The sequence below is a fragment of the Rhyacophila brunnea genome, unplaced genomic scaffold (assembly GCF_057557595.1).
Source record: "Rhyacophila brunnea isolate RB1 unplaced genomic scaffold, BYU_Rbru_1.0 scaffold_12, whole genome shotgun sequence".
Taxonomy (NCBI): Eukaryota; Metazoa; Arthropoda; class Insecta; order Trichoptera; family Rhyacophilidae; genus Rhyacophila; species Rhyacophila brunnea.
In genome coordinates this window covers 22,010,312-22,035,511 of record NW_028232774.1, presented here as the reverse complement: position 1 = coordinate 22,035,511, position 25,200 = coordinate 22,010,312, and the positions used below count along the sequence as shown (strand labels likewise).

Sequence of the window (25,200 nt, the reverse complement as noted above, 5' to 3'; positions counted from 1 at the left end):
TTTGGAAATCCTCAACAATCTACACTTTTTTGTTATCCTTACTGTTTTTGTATCAAAACATAACAAAGGTAGGTGTATATAAGAATATTTTTTTCATATTTTCATTGAATTTCCAACAGTAGTTTATTCCAGAGCTTCGCAATCTTTTCTTAGCACGCCCCCCAAAATCTGAAAAAAAATATTCTCGACCCCCCTCCGCCGAAAAATTTCCCGGCAGAAAAGAAAAGCGTCATAAAGTCATACTGATATCCTTCAAAAACTATTTACTGTGCGCAATGTGTTGATTCAACCAGCTGTTGGGCACATCGAACCGTCCGACCTGGTCGCCACAAGAGCCAATTTTGTTTCATTTAGAAAATTTGCAGCGTCATATTACCAACGTGAAAATCTTTTCGCTTAGATTGTTCTACAGTTATGTAGGTATTAGGTTTTGTTAGTTTATATATTTTTTTAAATTTTACCTCTACGTGTTCCTCTTTCCCATGGGTACTATTAACGTTAAGTAATGTAAATTCAGTCAGATCACATTTGGGTGCATAGCGACCTCAGTATTGGGTAACTGCTCCTGAGACATTCCCAGTCATAAAAAAATGATGCTTCTCACCAAAAATAGGGTCCCGTGATACGCCCGATGAAGACCGGGTGTGGTTTGGTAGTGGCATTAACGTAAATATGCGTCATTTTAATACCTACTAGTAGACTCGTATAGCTGAATCTTCAAAGTATTCTGTACAAACTTGTAGAAGTACAACATGCCGCAGACGAAAATAAATCATTTCCAAAGGATCTATTCTCAAAAGTTGCATAATTTACAAAATAACCATAATCCCACCCTTTTAGAATATAATGCATTGCGCCAAGCAACGGATGAACTACCTACCCAAACGGGGTGGTACTGCTTATATGGTTAATACATAATAATATAATTTTTTTTAAAAAAGGATACACATTATATTGATTGGAGAATTTGTTACACTATCCTATGTGTTCTATAAATTATTTAAAACATAATCAAACCTTCAATTCGTCAGCCTCTATGTATCCGCTTCCGTCCGTATCATATTCTCTCCAGATCTGAAAAAATAAAATAATATTTATTATAAAACCAAAAAATAATAAATGAACATTGAAAGCTATTTTTGGTGTCTACCTACGTAAAAGAGGTTTTCTTTGTTAAGGGATTATTTTTTCGAATAAGCATTGTAGGTAGTTACTAAAAATATATCAAAAACGTGAACGTGTTACATCTAGTACTTCGTATGACTACCGAAATGTTATTTTATATGTTTAAATTTAGAAATTTAGATTATAAATGATATAAAAACATAACATTAGCTACTTTTTGATGTATATAATAATCATTATATGAACGAAATAATATGATTTTTTACAATTCGGTGTTATTTTAAACATACATGTTTTTTTAAATACGTCATGATTGAGGACTTCCGAGACCGGTTTGCGCTTAGCACTCCATCACTGTTTAGAGCAATTACAGGCAGGGAAGTCATTAGTCAACATCATCAGCGACGCCCGATAATGGATTAAGGACACAAAAATGAAGATTGAGGATTGCATCCCAGGACAGAATTTTCATTAAACATAAATCCATCTATCGACACGTCTTATAATTTTCCCAGATATATTATGTAGATTTTCGCCAGTTTGAGTGCTGTCGACATGAGTCTCTTTTCGGTATTCCGGAAGTTTCCACTGTCTTGTGATTTTGTTGGCATGATATAAATTTATACTTACAGATAAACATATAATAAATTTGACATCTCGTAGCACGTCCTTAATTGATAATGATTTAGAAGCTGTAATATTTTCTCGTCTTAAATATGTTTTGCTTAATCCGTTATCTTTGAATAATGAATAATACTTATTTAATTTAAGAGACAATATCATTATTAAGGGCGGACGTGCTCAGCGTGGGTCAAAATTGAGCTTTTTTCTATTTTCAAAGCATGATCCTGGACATTCCTTAATACTTTAGACGCTTTAGACTAATGACCAGACGGCCGATCGATGTAATTAACGTGCATTTTAAAGGTGCCAATTAAAAAATCGTTATATAGTCAGCAGCGAATGAGTTAAACGTTGTAGATAATCTATTTATATAATTTATATATACCTAACCGATTTTTTTTAAACGGTACATGTTCAAACACGCGCGTTAACATAGTTTTACTCCTTACTTCAATTGTAGTTTGGTAATTTATGGCTACGGCCGTATGTTGTAGCTTAACCACTGGGGAATGCCAAAAGAAATGGCGTATTTCAAAAAAACACTACCTTATTCCTAAGTCAATAATTATTATTATAAAGCAATCATTATTCGTAGGATGTTTATCACACTTGAATGGTCGAAGACATAGCTTATAATGAGTATCTTTAGAATTATCTTCAAACGTGTTAATCTTGCCCATTTTTTGAATAATAAAATGCCTAATTCTTGTCAAATTTGGGATCACAGAGATTATCAATATAATTTTTATCGTAAATATTTCACTATAATAATGTCGATATAAATTATACTGATGGTTTTATAAATGCGTTTAAAAATTAATAAATGTAAAAAATCTTAGCACCACTGCACAGTTATCTACTGAAATATGACTATATTCTAAAACATTAGAGCGAGAGGTTTAAAAGAATACTATTTTATGTAATAAAAATACTTTATGCAGTCATCAAATGTTTAAAATAAATATAAAGGATAATAAGGCTTCAAAATTATATAAATAGATTATCTACAACGTTTAAGGTATGTCCAGGATCATGCTTTGAAAATAGAACAAAAGCTTCATTTTGACCTACGCTGAGCATGTCCCCCCTTAACAACATTCATATGAAAACATAATCCCGGTAATAGTTGTATGGTCCTGATTTTCTTAATTAACTTTAAAGTTTTACCGCTCGATGTTATTCGTAACTAACTTTTTGAATAATATCATTTGATCTGTTCATGCATTATTACTTTAACCGTGTAGTCTAATTGGAAATTAAATATATTATTTGATGAGGTCCTCTGGGAGTGGCCGTGGTAATAAAGGCGAAGGTAGATTACAAATTTCGCTCCAAAACTAGTCAGAGTAGAGGTTATATTAACAAAATATTATGTGTATGTAGGTGCTATGGTGTATTGACTTACTGGGCAGCATCTGAAGAATAAAACGACCCTCGTAAACTACTGTGTTTACAGACATCTGGGTTTTCTCGTATAAATTTCATTCTTTTGTAACACATATAGATGAAAATAAAAATAATCTACGCGATCGCCTCTCATTGGCAGAAATTAAAAGACATCGGATAAAGTAATTATTATAATTAATTCACATCAATCATATACAGTTTAATAGCTTGAATGATACTAGCATAGATTTTGTTTTCTATGATTGTTTCCGAGGTACTCGTATTTAAAAAAGATATATTTTAATATATATGTATACATCGTGGTTATACGTGCATTAATGTGCTATAACCAGGACTCGAAATGGAACGGAACGCACCGGAGCGCCGTTCCGGTTCGTGAAATTTGTAAAATTATCGCTCCGTCTCGTGGAAAAAATATGTTGACCGTCTGAGCTAGATAGGCCATAGAATAGAAAATCTGACACTTATTTTTATAAAATACACATACGATTTGATAACTATATAAATATCTTCAGAAAATTTGTCGAGCACTCCGGTTCGTAAACTTTTCCATTTCGAGCGCTGGCTATAACACTTACTATATTTGATTATGAACGTAATATTCCAGATTATCAAGAACATAAATACACATAAAATATTCTTGAGATCAATTTTATGATACGGCACAGTAACTGTCAATGATTCACAAACGTTACAGGTATTTGAATGGATGTGAAAGATCTTTGTCTTCACCTGCAATGATGACATCTAGCGGCATCATTACAATAACAAGTTCTATACGCTCTTTGATGCGTCTGTTAAATTTACCAAACCCATGATGAGCCGACCCCGACCCAACCCGGAATAAAGCACCGATAAAGTTCCTTTTGTTTAGTAGATCAGAAAGAAAATTTAATGCAGGAAGACCAATTCGTGGTATACAGAAATATTTGCAAGCGCCGAGTAGCATGGGGGGTCTGCTTACGGGGGGTAAGGTCTACCCCAGATGTAGGTCCCAGAAAAGAAATGGTAAGCATTCTTAAATATTGTTTACGTAAAACAAAGTTTTTTTATTCGGCATGATAGGTTGCCAGCTGCTCGGTAATGATGTCAAAAAAGTGATACATTAGAATCCCTGATAAGTTTTGAAGAAATAAACATAATAAAACAAAAATTAGGCCACTGTGTAAATAAAAAAATCTCTAGGCGGTAAATATCAGGTAAAGTATACGCTTCATAACTTTGCACTCCGGCTCTAGAATGAAAATAATGTAATAATTTATAAAAATATTTTTTACATAATATATTATGTATTTATTTATTACTATATGTACCTATATAATACCAGCGAATATTATTTGATCTAATTTTATGCGAGGTAATCAAGCAAACAGGCGTATCAGTGTAGTAAAAAGTGCAAAAAAAGTGTAAAGTTATAAAACGTATACTTAGAGCGGAATGCAGAATCCAATATTTCGATTTTACGGATAAGTTGCCGAAAAGGATGACTTAACTATATACAATACTGACTATAGAGTTAAGGAATCCTTCACCATATACTACTTTTTTTATGAACACGCCCCCTTCTGTATTACCATTTACCACTGACAGCTGCTGTCAAAATAAATTCGCGTGTCTATAAAACAGTCCATACACTCAAATTCATTTAACAATTTATCTCAATATGGATATATATATAGTGTTAATTCGTTTGACATGTACTTGCAGAATATTATTTTACTTTTTATACGCCCGCCCGCAGAAATACAAGATCCGAGATAGAATGACACTTGACGCTAGTGTTACCATGTTAAAAAAATATCTTGTGGTGCCTGTGGAATCACTTATAATGACTGATAACGGAAACATAAGAGCATTATAATTAAATATTAATTATGTATTTATAGTTATTGCATTTATAAAGTGCAGTTGTCATATTTTTGTCATCGTTTAATAATTACAAAATAATTTACCTAAACTATACGAAAGAGAATTTTTAAATATGGTATTATTTTCAATAGAAAAAAACGAACGAAGCTTTAAGATGAGGTGAACTATAGACAACATGATCTTAACTAAAGACAATGTTTCTGCATAGTGTTTTCTGCTAAGGAAATTTTAGTTATGACAAATGTTTCTGCATTCCGCTCCTACTCTATAAATAAACCGTACCGGCTTATTAAACTTGGTGAAACGGGTGAGGGATACTCTCAATAACCGCATTCCAGTTGTCATTTTAAGAGTATAATTATGTAAGATCCAGGTGTTTACATTGTACTTTGTAAACCATTCATCCATTCAATAAACGATACAATTTCAAAAAACATTTCTTTACCTAATTTCGCCCTGAATTGCCCTCGCTGAAGAACGTAGTTCTACGTCCATAAATATATCTCCGGCTCACTTCGCTAGTGAACCATTGAAGCCATTTCTTTTGGTTATGATGGTATACCTATATCATATTTTATGACAGTTGCAATGATTTCGGGTACGTAGCCCATTTCAGATCGCCAGTCGATTCCACCAAACTGCCTCAATAACATAGAAAGGTTTTATTTATATGGGCCCACAGACATAAAGATAGTTTCACTGCGTGATGCATTAAGTTTATTGATCAATAAAAATGGAAAAAGTGTTATACAGCAACACATATATATAACGCATTATATTGGCTACAGCCTGGCTGGCAAATGATAATATATTTCTATCAAAGCTGTCTGAAGGTTGTATGAATAACACATAAAAACACCTATCTTATATACCTTATAAATACTTGAAAAAATTTCCTTCGGACTAAAAATAAATCTTAGATTCATCTTGAATAATTCATTCAAAGCAGAAAAATATGTCTAAAAAATAGTCCACTTGTTCATACCTATCTTCCCGAAAACAAATTATACAATCATTTTTGTTGTCATTATCATAAAATTAAATAAAAATTGGAAGTCTATATCGTAAAAAATTGCGCTTTAATATAAACAGTACCCCACGACTCGTTGCGTTACTTGTGGTGGAAAAGAAAACATTTATCCAAAAATATGACCACACTTGCTTGTTTGTTAGTGAATATCGCGGTGAAATTTAAAAAAATGGGCATTTATATAAAAATTTAAGGTGCAACATCAAGGGTTTCTTTACCGTGACTGACTCTCCCTCACCCTATAGCTACGCACTGCATGTCTCACGTGGTGGAATGCGAAAAACATAGCGACAGATCATGGAAGTGGCGCGACCTTGTGATTGCATTATGATCCAATGCTTGATCATGACAGGGTGAAATATTAGAAGTAGTAGAAATTTAAAAAATCTAGACTCAAACGAACACACAAAAAATAGTTAACTAATATTTATAATATTTTAGTGTAAAAAAAGATTATGATTATAGACAAAGTAATAAATATTAGAAAGAGGCAGGTTGGCTCTAAGTATAATGGGCAAGAAACTTACTAAAGCGTTTAAATATGTTAAACACATGGAGTATGAGTATGATTATATAAATGATATACAGCCTCGCAGAAAGCGGAGTTTTGTGAGTAAGTATGCCTGCTTTTAGAATGAGCTTCCCCCAACATGCAAAATGTCTTCCTTACCTTCATAAATTCCACGCTGGACTCCAAGGGATTGTCGAAGCGGAAGAGTAAGAGGAAATTCTCCTCCATTGGGAGTAGCTGCGCCAACTGTAACCACAAAACACAATCATCTCATTATGGTATATTAACACGGTTTATACATGTGTGGATTGTTGCAAAAATTAAACGAATTACGTAAAAGTGCTATATTATGATAGTATGAATTTTACTAACCAGGCACTACAACTATTCAAATTACATTGTATTTTCGATCTTAAGAGGATTATAATATGGGCCTCCACAGAGTAGAGGTTGTATTAACATTTTTGATTTTGAAGAGAAATGGATATTAGTCATTTGCTTAAGGGGGGACATGCTCGTCGAAGGTCAAAATTGAGTTTTTATTGTATTTTCAAACCATGATCCTCGACACTCCTTAAACGTTGTAGATAATCTATTTATATAATTTTGAAGCCTTATTATCCTTTATAGTTATTTTAAACATTTGATGACTGCATAAAGTATTTTTGTTACATAAAATAGTATTCTTTTAAACCTCTCGCTCTAATGTTTTAGAATATAGTTATATTTCGGTACATAACTGTGCAGTGGTTTTAAGATTTTTTACATTTATTATTTTTTAAACGCATTTATAAAACCATTAGCATAATTTATTAAGCAATAATTTTTGTAAAATATTCACGATAAAAAATTATTTTGATAATCTCTGTGAACCCAAATTTGACAAGAATTAGGCATTTTATTATTCAAAAAATCGGCAAAATTAACACATTTGAAGATGATTCTAAAGATATTTATTATAAGCTATGTCTTTGAGCATTCAAGTGTGATAAACATCTTATGAATAATGATTGCTTTTTAATAATTATTGACCTAAGAATAAGGTAGTGTTTTTTTGAAATACGCCATTCCTTTTGTCATTCCCCAGTGGTTAAGCTACAACATACGGCCGTAGCCATAAATTGACAAACTATAATTAAAGTAGGGAGTAAAATGATATTGACGCGCGTGTTTGAACATGTACCGTTTAAAAAAAAATTAAAAAAATTCGGTTAGGTACATGTTCAAACACGCGCGTTAACATAATTTTACTCCCTACTTTAATTATAGTTTGTCAATTTATGGCTACGGCCGTATGTTGTAGCTTAATCACTAGGAAATGACAAAAGAAATGGCGTATTTCAATAAAACACTACCTTATTCTTAGGTCAATAATTATTATAAAGCAATCATTATTCATAAGATGTTTATCACACTAGAATGGTCAAAGACATAGCTTATAATAAGTATCTTTAGAATCATCTTCAAATGTGTTAATCTTGCCGATTTTTTGTATAATAAAATGCCTAATTCTTGTCAAATTTGGGATCACAGAGATTATCAAAATAATTTTTTATCGTGAATATTTTACAAAAATTATCTCGTAATAAATTATACTAATGGATTTATAAATGCGTTTAAAAATTAATAAAAGTAAAAAATCTTAACACCACTGCACAGTTATGTACCGAAATATGACTATATTCTAAAACATTAGAGCGAGAGGTTTAAAAGAATACTATTTTATGTAACAAAAATTCCATATGCAGTCATCAAATGTTTAAAATAACTATAAAGGATAATAAGGCTTCAAAATTATATAAATAGATTATCTACAACGTTTAAGGAGTGTCCAGGATCATGGTTTGAAAATACAATAAAAACTCAATTTTGACCTTCGACGAGCATGTCCCCCCTTATGGGTCCAAACACACATTTTAATGTGATTAACTACTGAATATATTAATTGTATAATATAAGGAATTTTACTGTGGGTTTTTATAACTGATCCTTTACTTAGTAGGTAATAAGGTTTTTACACTATTTATTTATTGTATTAAATTACTATATTGCCATATATGCCATTGGTGAATGCACATTGTGCATGAAGATGCCGAAAGGCGAAACCCGGGTCGTAAACAAAGTCGTAGTACAAAACATAATCAATTAGAATTTAAATTCAAATTCTATCAAGTACCCTCGGTTGATATTATTAATTATTTTGATATATTATTGTGTGAAGGTTGACTCATCTTGATTGCAGACAATATCTACATAATCTAATATAATATGTCATGAAACGTACAATATCATTATTCAATAGCATCAACTTTTTGTTAGTGTAATTGAAAATTGGGTACTGTTCGGTTATCAGGAATACAGCGGAAAACACATTTTGAAAAAGCCGATAAACTGAATTATTTGTTAGTTTAACCTAACCAAACCTAACCTAACCTAACCTAAACTAACCCAAACTAACAAATAATCCAGTATATCGGGTATTTTCAAAATGTGTTTTCCGCTGTATTCCTGATAACCGAACAGTACCGAAAATTAAAAAAGAAAAAGTTAAAAAGAATAAATTATTATAAAAAAATTATTTCATGTATTTTTATTATTAAATAAAATAAAATTGTTTATGAAGAGTATGCGTGGAATATTCCAAACATCACTAAATCGAAGTTATACATACTCTTAGTACCTACGTAGCGTGATATACATAATATTATATTATAGACAGACTAAACCAAAACTAGCCCTGGTAAATTATTATTGAAAATACAACACCTCAAAAACATTAAATTTATCTTAATTAAGTAGGATGGCTAAATTGGTAAAGCACATTGGCCGGAATACGATGGATGTGCTTTCGAGTCCTTGTGAATTATTCGTTTTTATATATATTTTTATAAAGTTTATTAAATTATTTCTTTATAATTATAATAAATTCTTTTGTCAGTTAATAATATGTAAGCTTGACAGTGGATCTTAACCAAGAGGCATACATTAAATAGGTACTTTATTGGATGATATTATATCTTCGTCTTTTTTGTGTCTTTGAAGTGGTACTAAATTGCGAATTATGATGGTAGTGCTTGTTATTGATTATATTCAAATGCAATGCGGTTACATGTTAAAAATTAATATAGATTTTCGATTGTACCTATATTTCGTTCAAATATTTATCATTTATTTCAATATGTAACAATCATCATTTTCTATAAAAAATTTACTATATGACTTTCGAAGTATGAGCGATAACTAGTACTACCATCGAAGTTTAACGCTTTGTGTCACAGCCTGCGCTTTGCGAAAATACCACGCAGTACGCTACGCTCAAATGAGCCTAACACTAATAACAATAATAGGTATCTACTACTTAATAATACCAAACGGGATCCTTTAGAAAATCGTTAAAAAATAGTGCCTTGAGTCATATCAAGATGTACCTACTAAATAATACATTGTCGTTATCATTATGGACAGATTTTTACAACATTACATTATTAGTCAAAATTATTCAAGTTTTACGACTGGCCTATTAAACGAAATAACATTTTTTTATGCAAGTATAGTATGCTATTTCTAAGAAATAAAAGCGGTGCCTAACCGTCTATGACATGACTATGACATGACTAGGGAATCCAATCCAGAGCCAAAATTCTGATCCCGGGATTTCGGGATTACAATATTTGACAATCCCGGGATCCCGGGACTGGTCCCGGGATTGGCATTTTTTTCCATTGTTAATATAAAATTTTTATATTTACAAATAACATTGGTAAAATTGGTCAAAAATAAATCTAGTATAATTTATACTATTTAAGACATTTATTGTTAATATTGTATACGTTCAATCTTGGAAATACATAAGTTTAATGGAGTAAATAATATTGTAATATAAATAATAATGTGAATTTAATATGAGATTGCTGTTTCTGATAGTAAAGAGTTAATGAATGGGTTAGCGAGATTTAATATAGTCAAGCAAATCATGGTGTACTTATGGCCTTTCCGTTTCATAAATCTAATTAGTCAGCCAAATATGAAACTGCCGTAAAACGTATGAGATCATGGTGGAATTACTTTTTTAATCGTGCGAAGCATTGTTTTTTTCCAATCTTTCTCATTTTTATTAATTTATGTGAAAAAATAAAATGAATCGGCAACTTACACATGGGCATAAATCAAACTTCATTCAAACTTAGTTTATTTCTAATGTAGTTATTTGTTATTTTATTATTAAGTATTTTATTTTCCATAAAAATTGATAAAAAATCAATCCCGAAAGTTTTGGGATTATGTTTATCAATCCCGGGATTCATAGGTATCGAAAATAGCCCGGGATCCCGGGATCCCAGGATTGGAATCCCTAGACATGACTATGACTATGACATCTACGACATTGCCACATATTGTAAAATATGGACACCTATCTTTGTGTCGTTTCTTTTTTATTGAAATAACAATTTTGGCTGCATTTTATTATTGTGTCCCTTCATATTGACGTCGTAAATAACGATCGTATTTACTATATTGTTTAACAAAGGGATTCTACTCTAGTTTTAGTTAAGCAGGGGCGTCGCATCCTTATAAAATTATAACATGCAATAAGTGCAGTGCACGTGGACGATCATTTAATAAATTAATAATGTCATTCATCTCATAGGCAGCATACGTGTATTACTTACAGCGGCGATTTTATTCGACGCATATGATGCAATCCATTCGTCAGAATATTTATAAAGGGGCCTCGAAACTGTTCCAACCAGTCATGTAAATATTACATAAAGCAAAAAAAATCCCTGCAATTAACATCGTGAAGACTTATAAATACCGACTTATAACAGATACACACATGGTCACAAAAAATAACGAGTAGTATTATTATGTGTCATAACTAGGCTTTCCTCTTGCGATGTCTCTATGGTTAGGTTCGGTAAGATTAGATCATAAAGTATTTTTAATTAAAAAACGGCCATGAAGGGGGAATAATTCTTAGAAGGTTGAAAAATAATATTTGATTATAGACCGCCTTTATTTTAGACAATCTGTTCGATACTTGTACAGAAATCTTTTCAGTCAATGAAAGTGATTGTTTCCGTTATCATGACGTAGTAATATTACTATAGTTAATTTAACTAATCTGTAGAGTAATTTTCACCAATAAGAGACGTGTAAAATTTAACTAAAAGAATTATTTATAATATGTTTAGTTCTTAATTTGCGTTATTATGCAAATTCTGCAGACTAATATATTAGTGTTGGCATAAAAGAAAATCAGCATTTCCGGTGTTTGCCGAAACGATTTTCTTTCCGGAAATGCTCGCAAAGGTTTTCGGCATTATCCGACCGAGCGATCTGGCCTCTGACTCGTTTTTTTCCTTTCCTTTTTTTTTGCATTATCGTGATCAGAATTTTATTTGGATTCCTCAGGGATTTCCCTTTGGCTTGTTTGCGAGAGAGGAGCCATTTTTTCAGATATTTTCAGAAATTCTCACTGCTATCTTGTATAGCATCTCTAATGAACCAAAATTATTCAGCTAAGTAAATACTCTCACGTGATTGTTATTAAAATTATTTATTTTTTGAAGTGGGGTGATTTTTTTTTCGGTTTTAATAGTACTTCTTACATGACGGGAGGCGCGAGACGTGAAGATGGACCGAAAGAAGTGGCGCGACCTTATGCTTGCCCTATGCACTAACGCTGGAGAGTGAGAGGGTGAAGTAAGTAAGTAATTGACTACACACCAGTGATATATTAAAATATTATTAGTAACACAGAAGAAATCAACAAGAGAATCATGTCTGCGAATAAATGCTACTTTGGCCTGTTGAGACATTTTAAGTCTCGCATACTATCTTGCCGAACTAAAGGCACTCTTGTAAAGCCAATGCTCACCTACGCATCGGAAACCTGGACATTAACTCTGCGAAATGAACGAGCCCTGAACATCTTTGAAAGAAAAAATTTCCGCCGTATATATGGACCGATCAGGGATGGCACCAATTGAAGGAGAAGATATAATGCTGAGCTCTACGGGCTGTACGAAGGTTGCAGGGCAGTTCAATCAATTAAGATTGGGAAACTGCGATGGCTAGGTCATGTGCACCGTATGAATGACAATGAACCGGCAAAGAGAGTGATGTCCAGCAATCCAATAGGACGTAGAAGAAGAGGGAGGCCAAAGATTCGCTGGTTGGATGGAGCTGCCAGTGACTGCCGTATTCTGGGATACCAAACTGGAAAGCAGCCACACTGGATAGGGACAGGTGGAGGGAGCTGTTGTAGGAGGCCAGGACCCACACCGGGTTGTCGCTCCCCTGATGATGATGATTAGTAATACTTATTATAAAATATTCATATAATATAATTTTATAACACCTCAGATATATACCAACTAACTTCAGACGGGACTCAAATATATTGTATCCATTGGATTCACATGAATGTACTTTACCAATGAAGCCATAGCGTCCTATCTAACTACGACGAAATTCGTAATTCGAGTCCCGTCATACGTCGTATTTTTTTTAAAGATTTTTACTAGTAGGTTTAATCGGAGGTGTTTTGAAATTTTGTGTGTTCAATAAATAATGTTACAATCTCAAATCTTATGAATTATTTGTTGAATAAAGAATATTTTTTTTATAAAATACTAGCTGAAGTACCCGGCTTTGCACAGGGTCGCTTCGTGGTTATATTTAACTTAGATATTTAAAAAATAATATGAGGAAATTATTTTTTTATACTTATTAAAATATCTGTGTAATACAATATGGCAATATGAAAATAACTCTAATACGAGTAAAGGTCAAACAAAAGACCACTAAATTAAAATCGAATCCAAAATATGCAAACGTTATTAATGTTATTAATATGTGGTAAAAAAAATCAAAATTGCATCGAACAAACAAACAATAAACGTTGTATTTTATATAATACTAATTTAGAAACCTTTGCAGGTGTGCGCACAACAACTGACAAAAGTTTCATCGCAATCGGATGAATGTTATAGGAACGCATACGAATAGAAGAAGAAGATGATTTTCTAATTCAGAAATTTTCGTGGGCATGCGCATGACAACTCACCAAAGTTTCTTTGCGAATAGAAGAAGATAAAATAGAAGAAGAAGGAGATGGTTATTCTTATTCAGAAACCTTTGCGGGTTTTGGCACAATTATTGACGAAAGTTTTATTGCAATCGGATGAATGAAATAGAAACGCATACGAATAGAAGAATATAAAATAAAAGAAGAAGATGGTTGTACTAATTCAGAAACCTTTGCGGGTGTTACCACAACAACTGACGAAGGTTTCATCGCAATCGGATGATTAGTGTAGGAACCATACGAATAAAAGAAGATATAATAAAGAAAAAGAAGAATATGGTTGTACTAATTCAGAAACCTTCGCAGGTGTTGGCACAACCACTTACGAAAGTTTCATCGCAATCGGATGAATGGTATAGGGACCATACAAATAAAAGAAGACAGAATGATGAAGAAGAAGAAGAAGAAGGAGATGATACTTATTCAGAAACCTTTTCAGGTGTTACCATAACGACTGGCGAAGGTTTCATCGCAATCGGATGAATGGTACAGGAACCATACGAATAAAAGAAGATATAATGAAGAAGTAGAAAAAATTATAAACCTTTGCGGGTGTGTGTACAATAACTGACGAAAGTTTCGTCGCAATCGGATGAATGGTATAGGAACCATACGAATAAAAGAAAATAGAATGATGAAGAAGAAGAAGATGATGATTTTTCCAATTTAGAAACCTTTGCGGGTGTGCATACAACCACTTACCAAAATTTCATCGCAATCGGATGAATGGTATAGGAACGCATACGGGACAGACAGAAAGACAGACAGACAGACAAACAGGCATACAGACAGACAGACACTCATTTTTATATATGAAATATAGCCTATACTCTTCACGGAAGTGCAAGCAATAAGTTAACAAAGTTTTATCGCAATCGGATGAACGGTATGGCAGTGCATTCAATACGAACAAACAAACAAACAAATATTATTTTTTATATATTAGATTTAGTTGAAGAATAACACTATAAATTAAATTCTAGTATGGTTTATACTTTACAGAGCCATTTAGAATCAATAATTCTCTACAAAAAAATACCAAAACGAAGTTGCTATATACTGGGTCTTGAGATAAGATAAATGAATATCTTTGAGAGGAAGATATTGAGAGAGGTTTATGAAAACTATGAAAATGGCGTGCGACAAGAAAAGTATCCGGCCTGACTTTGAAGCCGACAATCGACAGGCGAGAATCTGCCACTGGTCGAAGTTATTCAACGCCAAACCTGACCAGTCGAATATTTTTCTCCCAACTGTCAAGAGCTCATAACCTTCAGAATAGAATAGATTCAAACGACAAAAGTTTTTGATATAATTTCGAGAATATTATCGATCAAAAGTTGAAATATTTTGCTATGTTTTAATTAATATATTAAATTAGTATTTCTGGTCTGACACCAATCGAATCAAGCCGCAATGTAAAAAATCTAACGCAGCAGTAAGACATTGTCTGTTTTCCTACCGACAGTCTGATCAGTCAGCCTGAGTATGGTCGGGTCTGATTCTGCGTCCAATGTTAGCAGTGACGTTCCTAAACAAAATGCCGCCCCTAGGCAGCGCTAAAATGCCGCCCCGTTTTTTATACAATATTTTTATCATCATATCATGATTCCAATATCTAAGAAATATGTTGTATGGATACATTACTAACAAAATAATATATACCACTAAATCTAATTTAAATGCCATCTCTACTTCAATACGCAGTATTGCGAGCTCACGGTTTTAGATAGATAAATTTTAAAATACACCTGACCACTTTGAAAACCCGCAAGTGACTGGCAAAATTAATGGATAAATGAATGAATGTGCCTACATAATATAATTCGCAAATCTGCACGTCTCATTGCTGGTCATCAAGAACGTGACGTCTAAGGACTACGAAAGTAAGCGAGACATCGCGAACCCGACAAAAAAATGCAGCCATTTTGAACCTTTTATGTTAGTTAATAAAATTTGTTTCCATCCAGTAGGCTGATTTTTAAATGTAAATATATTTCCGTTGTTACTAAGTTTATGTATCGATTTCTATATATGGGTAATGATTCTCCTCGATTCGCCGCCCTTCGAGTAACTGCGGCCCCCAAGCGACGCTCAATCTGCCTACCCCCACGGGACGTCACTGAATGTTAGTGTAGCCGTATAAGTGGAGAGTGGAAACGTTTCCCGAAGTATTCAAGATCCACAATAGGCTATATTGCTCATATTGTTATGATAATCGCTTACAATTCTAGCCGATATAATAAAATAAGCTGACAAAATTATTATGGCAATTTTCATTTTTTGAATATTTCATACCAAATATATTGAATCTTATTTTAGACTTCAAACTTAGAACTTTAGCTGGTTTCCCTGTAAAAAAACGCACAAGCAAGTTCAAGTTACGTACCTAATTTCTATTTTGTATGGAAGAAAGAAATTAGAGATGACAGAGGTTGTTTTTGCCTGAATTTCATATGTTTAGATAGAAAATTTTCTTCAAAATCTTTAGTTCTAATAGTTATGATTTTTCAATATTTTTTTACGTTAGTAATTGTTATTCATCTACAACCATCTAAAGTTGAAAGATTATATTGAAACCTAGAAAGTTCCAATAAAAATCATGTTGATAACTAATTTACAAAACTATTACAGATAATTTAAGGCTTTCATTTTGTCTATGATGACATTCGGTTTCACCTTTGAACCGATGACACATTGTACTTCACAGGACATTAATAAATATAATTTTGATTGTCACATTCATTCATTTTGTGATAAAATCTCCAAAATTATAATTCAACCCTACAATAATCCGTTGATGTTATAATTGAGTAAAATACTGCTAGGGTGACGCGTATTCAATTTAGTTTGAGTGACAGCTGCTCGCTGATTATTATTATGCTCAAGTAAATATTTAGTTTAACAATAATTAAAACCTCTATAGTCTCTACCTTTCACGTCGCTGAAATTGGAAAAAGCTTTGACAAAAGGTAAAATTTGTTAACTCTTTATTCCTCCAATATTTGTGACCGTTGATTGAAAAAATAAAAAGGTTTATTTTCCGAGATGGGATAAATATATTATAATGTCTAAGTAATCTTTATAATATTGTTATGAAACAAACAATCTGCAATTAATTATTGTTTGACAGTTAAATCTTAAATCATTTAATTGATATGCAAATATCTCTTCTTGTTCTGAAATGATGTCACCAAGATGTTGTGTAGAAGCTTGATTAAAATGGTATGAAAATGTTAGGATAAAATCAAAAAGATTATTTGAATAAATTTTCTTTTATTCGGTTGAGGTACTGTACAATTAATGCTATAAATGTTGTGTTGAATTAATTAATCCTTGAAAACATGGTCTTTGGATTTTAAACTGAATACGGATTCGCATATAGATGATTTTCGGAGATGTCCGCATCTATATTGAAGACAGACCTGTGAATAGGGTGAAGACTGAAGATAAGACCTTGATATTAAAATAAGAATTAAGACAAAATAGAGATATAGCTCTGGGTATTCTATGGAAGGCGAACAGGTGCTCCATCATACCCGTAATAGTCTACGGAGTCAACGCCTGCATATTAAAGGAGCAGACAATAATAAGGCTTTCGAGATGTAGCTGTATCGGCGTACCTGTACCATATAGATACCATGGCTAACATTTTAGCATGTTTCCGTTATTTCTCTTGGTCCAAATTAACACGGAACCAATTACATACACAATCAGCGGTTATCTACAATAATTTTATAGTTAAATTCGTAATACAGCAAAAATTTAAGTTGGTAGACATGTGTGAAATACGACTCCTATTTGAGGATCTCGGTCAAATTTGGGTTTTCCACTCGAACCTTTGAATGCTCGAAATATTTTGTATTGAAACGTCAACACAAACAAAAACCCCTCCAAACCAACCCACCCGCACCACACTCGGTCTTAATCGAGCATTATTGAAACAAGATTTGAACATATCCACATAACCTACAATTTTATTAGTCATGTCATTGCAGTATGTGTTAAAAAAAAAAAACTACTACTACTCGCCACTCGATATTTGACAGCTCGCGGGGAACTATAAATTAAGGCGGCGGCCGTAACCCGTGACGTAGGTAGGTTATTTTTCAAAATAGTCGCATCTCGCATCTCAATTTTCAATATGTAATTGACGTACTATATCTCACTCTAAAAGTTAACATAGTCAAGAGAGCGGGTGTTAATATATAGCACGTTTGACATTTAACGTATTGTAATAATTAACCTTTTGTGTATAAGTGATATGTTAGAATAGACTCGCTGATCATATTACCAATGAGAAGGTTTTAGACGTGCCAACAAGACAAGAGAAGTTATTATGAATGAAACTTATATCCATTAAAATTTAAATTCAAATTCCATCAAGTACCTTCGGTCGATAGTATTAATATTTAAAAAAGATGTTGTTAAATTGACTTTTGGAGTTGTTGCGTCGGGTTGGGTCATACATGATTATATCATATTGATTTACTTATATGTTGTTCAGTAAATGCTGCTACACTTCCACGTTGTTCTCTTCAAATGAGTTTAAATCATGTGGCATATGAAATACAAAGATTTTTGGACCTGAATTGGCGATGTATATATAGAGTTGGGTATTTCCCGAGAAAATGACAATCTCGAGGTTCGGGATTTCCAGAAAAGAATACTCGAGAATTTTTCGAGATATCGAGAAAATTTTAATAAAAACCTGTAAAACAAACACATTCCAAAAAATATGATTTTTTTATTTAAGTAATAAGACAAACAAATATAAGTAGGAAAGCAAAAATAATGCAAAACATTACTTATTAAAATAGAATTTCAAAAGACACAGACTGTTTGGCTGCGTCTGACAATCGCGTACGCTTTTGAGACATAAAATTTTCTTATATTGAAAAATTTCTCTCATTTTAAGTCGAAGTTGGTTTATTGTGTTGAACTAAAATCCCACGATCGCACACTCGCACACACTCGAACTCAAATTTGGTTAATCTAAGTATTTTAATTTAAAAAAGAATGTTTTTTCAATTAAAATTCATAATAAAGAAATCTTGAATCCCGATAAAAGATTCTCGAGATTCGGGATTTCCCGAAATGTTAAAAATTTTAATTCTCGAGATTCGGGATGGATAATCTCGAAAATTTCTCGAGAATTCCCGTCGGGAAATTCTCGAAACCCAATTCTATGTACATACAATGCTGAAGAAGCTACGAACAAGGCGGACTGTTTATGCATCCTTTGAATGAAGGTAGATGTAGACCTGGATAGCTGATACTAAGACTCAACGTTACCACAAATTTCAGGAAGTCCTATATGTACATTTCAGTTTTTGAACATGGAATATTCGGCGAGGGAGATACGGAGGAGACCTACTCACACCAATCCACTCCGTCTAGTTGTAAGCTTGGGAAACGCTGAGTTAGATTAATAATAGAAAGAGTATATTATTTTTTCAGATTCGAATCGTACTCTCACTATAATCTAAAAAGGTATAATGTATAATGGACACGAAACTAAAATGAATTACCTACATACGTTATCCACATAAATATAATATGATTTTGATTCGCATCATATTTCTTGCTCCCGGAAGACTCTCACAAAAGCCTTTTGGGATGAGCTAATTCCTTCGAAACGCGATTGATGTGATGAGACCGTGATGGATCAATCACAAAAATTCGATTGAGAGAGCAAACATTAGCGCGGGACCAACATGAATTAACTACAATTTCAAAAGAATTTGGACTATACAAAAACTACCTATGTCACCACTTTGAAATCAAATGAATTGCTTGTATTGGATGACTAAATTGGTAACTATATTATAATTGCGGCGTGTTGTGATTTTTTTTTTGTAAGGATGGTGTTAAAAGAATACATATATAGGTACCTAATATTTGCGACATATTATCTAATTCCGCAGGCCAATGACGTGGTTATGTGTGTGAAATTACTGCATTGATATATTTTAAAAATATTAACGTAATATTTTTAATCTTTGAAGAAGTAAAGTTAAGTAAAATTTACTATACGATTACACAATAAATACTTGCCTACTGGGGATGCACTTTATCTACAGTCTACAGCAGGGGTAGTCAACCTGGTCCCTACCGCCCACTAGTGGGCGTTCCAGATTTCATGGTAGGCGATAGGGGTTTTAAAAACATTTTCATTATGTTTTCATAAAATTCAGTAGCCACCCAACGAACTTAAATTGGACATGAAAAAACGATTTGAAGATATTTTGAAATTGTACGTATATGTATGACTGGATGAAAAATCTTTCTATCGCAAATATTGAAGAGGCTGATACAACTTACCAAGAAGAACTGTTAAAAATTAGATATGATGAAGAAATTAAACATAAATTCGATAGTGGTGGATATGAAAACCTATGGCAAAATAAAATGCCCTGCCTAAAATCCAAATATGTGGAAAATGATATTCAGTTAATTGATACCTTTCCCTACCTCATATCTTGTGGAATCAGGCTTTAGTGCTGTTAATCATATTATGACCAAAGAAAGAAACCACCTGAATATTTTCGAAAGAATTATTATTATATGCTTTAACTTGCTTTTACTCTGCTTTATAAATTGTATAAAGTAAAGTTACTTCCCTACTTCATAAATCAGCATTAGTGTGGAACAGGTGGGCGGTTCGAACATTTTACTACTAACAGAGATACAAAAGTGGGCGGTAGATATAAAAAGGTTGACTACCCCTGGTCTACAGCTTGAATGGACCGCACGCCACGTACATAATAACAATATTAAAATTACTATGCGTTAGCAACATTGTTTGTATATAACAAAAGACAGTAGCACATTAGGCATTGTTCTGATGGTTACTTATTATAGGTACCTAATACTAACTGTTTTTACGATTTGTGATTATGTATGTCCCTGCAATGGGCGAGTGGTAAAATGTTGGTTTCTGAAATCGAGCATCGTGGTATTAAATCTGGCGTATGACATATGTTATTTCTCCAGAGTGTGTTATACACATAAAGATGTTGAAGGAAGTCCTCATTTATTATTATGAACTCTGGGTATATGAAAGTGAATATGAAAAGTGTTCACTAAGGCTAGTGATAAAATGAACTGCAAGTCATTTCGAATTGCAGATTAATTTGTAGCAATATTCACAGTTTTATGCTTTGCGATTTATTTACTGCACCTATTACGACTGCACTGAGATAGAAATGCATGACAAACGCGAAAACGCGAAACAAACTGACAGAATAGATTTCTTTATACAATAAACGAACAATAAATGAACAATCATACATAATTGCAACTAAGAGTACAGTATTTTTTTTCGACCATGTCTGATCCTAATAGGATCATATGGGCCTCCACAGATTAGAGGTTTGTATTAACAGATTTTGTTTTTTTTACGAGAAATGGATGTCAGCCACTTATAAGGTCCATACCCTGACTCACACACAAATTGAAAAACAATTTGTGTACTTGCCAGACCCAGGATTCGAACCTGAGTCCAACGCTTAAGCCGCGCGGCCACCGTGGGTGTCAACAGTGTACAGTATAAGTGTAGTATAATAAAATGTAAAAATAGATCGCGTCCTAATTGGCCATTACACTATTTACCAATGTAAACATACTAGCATCTTTCTGGAATCGCCATCAATTCATATAAATTCAGTTAGTTATAGGTAGGAATTGAAACTATTTAAAATATATAGATACTATTTACAGTTAAGCTATCATTGGTAATGATTAATAAAATACCCTAATTAACGCTATGAAGATTTTGTGAATTTTATTATTATGTACGCTACTGAAATGATTCATTCACTGAGAATAAATTGCCCCATTGACAAAGGAATCCCCGAAACTCAGATACACTTTGACAAAATCGACAGTTTGTTAAAAAAAACCAAATCATTTAGATAGAGAGCGATCGGCTCCCACGAATCTACATCAAGTAGGAACATTTTGACCTTGATTCAGTTTCAAAATGACTCAATATATAAACAAGGTTCATTTTTACATACATAATAATATAAAAGTTAGCCAAAATGTGTTTGTTTATCTTACTGAGTAAATCATACGATATTAAAATTAATTTTGTAACATGTTATAATATAACTATATTTATAATATAATATAACAAAATAAGTTAAAGCAGTTTTCACATCTAATAATAAATAAAATTTATTAATTTCGAAAACACGTAACTGATTTGTATTAAAAGTTAGAAACATTTTTTTATTCAATACTGAATATACACAAGATATTAGAATATTTATTGTAGAAAATACAGAATTTTGAAAAACCCCAGAAACATAAGAATTAAAAAATGAATGATGGAATTCTAAATAGGTGGCCCAGATTAAAAATGTAGTTATTAAAAATAATTCTGTTTGAGCGCAATATGAAAGCTCGACGAATAAGAAAGATTTCATTTTAGGTAAGTACATAGCTTCACATTTTAATTTCACAAAATATATCCTTGCTGCATAATAAAAAATGTAATAAACTAAATTGTAATGATAAACATAACAATGAAACAATGTGTAATAATAAGATGGCATCATTTAACAAATTCACATTTTATAATATTTTTTTAACTGTAGGTATGTTGATTTCTAACTTTAACAATTTTTTTTTTCTTTTTAATGTTTTAGACACTAATATATAAAAGATAGATATTATATGATATAATAGCAGTGGGGAGGAGTGGAAGTAGGCTATGATTCGACATAAATAGTGCACACTAAACTTTGTCAGTCATATTTATTTGTTTTCGTTGAATTAAGAATACATATTACAGTTGGTGTTGGTTAGTTTTTTTTAAATTCATTAAGCCCTGCCTAAAACAAACCATAATTAATAAAAAAATATCCTTCTATCTATGAAATATCCAAAATTATGCTGTAAACAAATATTATTTATCATGGATTCGATTAGGCAGGGTTTTTTGATTGAATTTTAAAAACTAACAGACACTATCTACACATTGTAATCTTAGTTCAATGAAAACAAATACATTTACGTGATAATGTTTAGTGTGCACTATTTATGTTGGATCTTATCAGCCTACTTCCACCCTTCGCCACTATGATATAGAGCAATGTTTCTTAACCTTTTTACATCCACGGACCACAAAAAAATCAAAAAATGTTTTGCGGACCATTAACATTGGAATAAAATAATATATATTTATATTTACACTATTTTGAAATAATTGTCGAAATATAACACAATCCCACTTCAAATGTTGGGTTTCTAGGTAACTATTTTTGATCTGCAGAATTTTTTTGCGGCCCACCCAAAAATCTTCTCGGTCCACCGGTTAAGAAACTATGACATAGACTATAGAGTGTAGAATTAAAACACTTTAAAATATATATTATTAAATTACCCCAAATTGTAAGCTTCACATTTTAAACCTTAAGTGAGACCAACCCATATTTGTGATAACTTTAGTGATGACAATTAAAAAAAATATACTTTTTCCCGTACTAGTAAACAACGTGGTGAAAAAATCAATAATGAAAAAAAAAACAAATATTTTCACTGTCAACTTTATAATGGGAAGCTCTTGTAAAGTTTTCAATAACTTTTAGGTAGAAAACTCTGGCATAAATGTATTATTTTGCTAAATTATTATAAATTTTAAAGTTATGTGATAAAAATACCTTCGTCAAACGGTCTATGTATTTAACAGAGCAAAGAAATTTGTATTCATTTATTTAAATTCACTCACTTGTTGATTGAATTAAAATACATTCACACAAAAAAATACTTAGGTACACAGTTAAAAATTCGGAATAAAGAAAGTATCCCCACGTTAGCAGATATAAAAATAAATTAGAGTTGGAAAAAATATGTAGATACGTTTTGGAAAAATGAATGCTCTGCCTGATAATAAAATTTGCATATTATTTTATCTCGCCATGTTTTTTTCGGGATATGAATAAATTAAATGTGTAATTATTATTTTAAGATTTTTACATTTTTACGGTCTTGATTGTAACTTTTATATGGAATGGAAAACTTCACTAGGTTTGCAAATAGAAAATGTATTTAAATATATTAAATTATTTTTTTATATTAAAATCATCTAAGGAATTATCATTAGAATTTTAAATATTTTAAATTCTAATGATATTTTATCTTGTTACCGATTAATCACAACTACACAATAACAAATGCTTCTTTGCTGCAAAAGACTGTCATATTATGTGTGCTTTCATCGTAGACACATCACTGTTACCGTATGATGTCTTATTATTAAAGTGCCATCCCCTATCGAAAGGCGGCCACCATCAAGGCGATCTTTGCTCTATCATTTGCTACCCGGTATAGTTCGGTGGAGCTGCACTCGTAACAATTACGAAAGTTATTAAGCCACGAAATTTTATGTGTCCTCCGACACGTTTACCGTTAATATTTCCTTGTATAACGAGTTGGGAAATGCTGTATTGTTATGACGTAATGCTCTAGTGAAGAGGGGTTCTGATATAATGTGATGATTTGTGACGAAGGTGTAGGGAGGTCAGAGAAAATGTGACGTCACAAAGTAAACAAAAAATATAAAAGTATCTGAAAACATAATATTGGGGATCGATAAAAAAACATTTTTTCTGTTTTCTAACGTTTAGGATGTCAAAAATGTGACATAATATAGACAGGGGGGTAAAAGGTTATGTGACAAAATATGATGATGGGGGGGGGGGTTAAATTGTGTGACGTCATATGTGGACAGCTCCTTATGGTGTCGAAAAAATGTAGATTAACCTAACACCATTCCCCAGATATTTATTTTTCAAACTAGATGTAGGTATAATAAAAATGCTATATCTGACAAGAAAAACGCTAAGTTGGCGGTTGGTTAAGCTGGTCATATTGTGAATGTATTGAACTAATATAACAATTATCTGTACACATATTTTGAAATAAATACTATTTCTCCTAAGTGAAATGTGTCGGTAGAATATAGCCACCACTTACTTTAATAAATAACAGGAAGTATGACTTTCCCCGACCGCTTTGACAGCAACGGTATATATTTCAAACATAATTGAGTCTTCTAGAAGGAAAAAACCAACAAACATGTTTATTGTTTACACACCTCACGAATGTCGATTTTTCCATCTTGGTTGTCGTCGTACGCTTCCATGAAACACGCCTTCAGTTCTGCCAACATTGCGTCTGACACGGCCTGAGAAAAAAGAAAGACATATTTTAATATACAATAGACAAATGACAATAGACTATATGCTATAAACAAACCATAGGTTTGTTCTCGCGTTTTCCCAAATCAAACCAAACAAAGTAGAATGATTTGATAAAAGATTACGGGAACGCCATTTTTGACAAGTAATTTAGTGTTGTCAATAACTAAAATAAATTAAATATTTTTATCTGTCCCTACAACAGTGACACCTTTATTCAAAGGTCAATTATTTTTTGACGCCAGATACATGTAATTTTATTGTCGTGCCTATTCATTTACTATAAATGTATTTGGACTCTATACTATGTATTAATAATGCTTAGTTAATTTTC

General features: G+C 32.2%; 1 protein-coding gene across 2 annotated transcripts in view; it reads right to left on the bottom strand.

Annotated features, from left to right (window-relative positions):
- The window catches only part of Cbp53E (Calbindin 53E), a 319,445-nt gene that overhangs the window by 43,428 nt on the left and 250,817 nt on the right, over positions 1 to 25,200 (bottom strand). For both annotated transcript variants that reach the window (XM_085960956.1, XM_085960955.1), the window contains exons 5-7: positions 24,764 to 24,853; positions 6,726 to 6,812; positions 1,018 to 1,074 (exon numbers count right to left, since the gene is read on the bottom strand). In XM_085960956.1, coding sequence (XP_085817082.1) covers positions 1,018 to 1,074; positions 6,726 to 6,812; positions 24,764 to 24,853 — 234 coding nt within the window. The remainder of the gene's footprint in view (positions 1 to 1,017; positions 1,075 to 6,725; positions 6,813 to 24,763; positions 24,854 to 25,200) is intronic.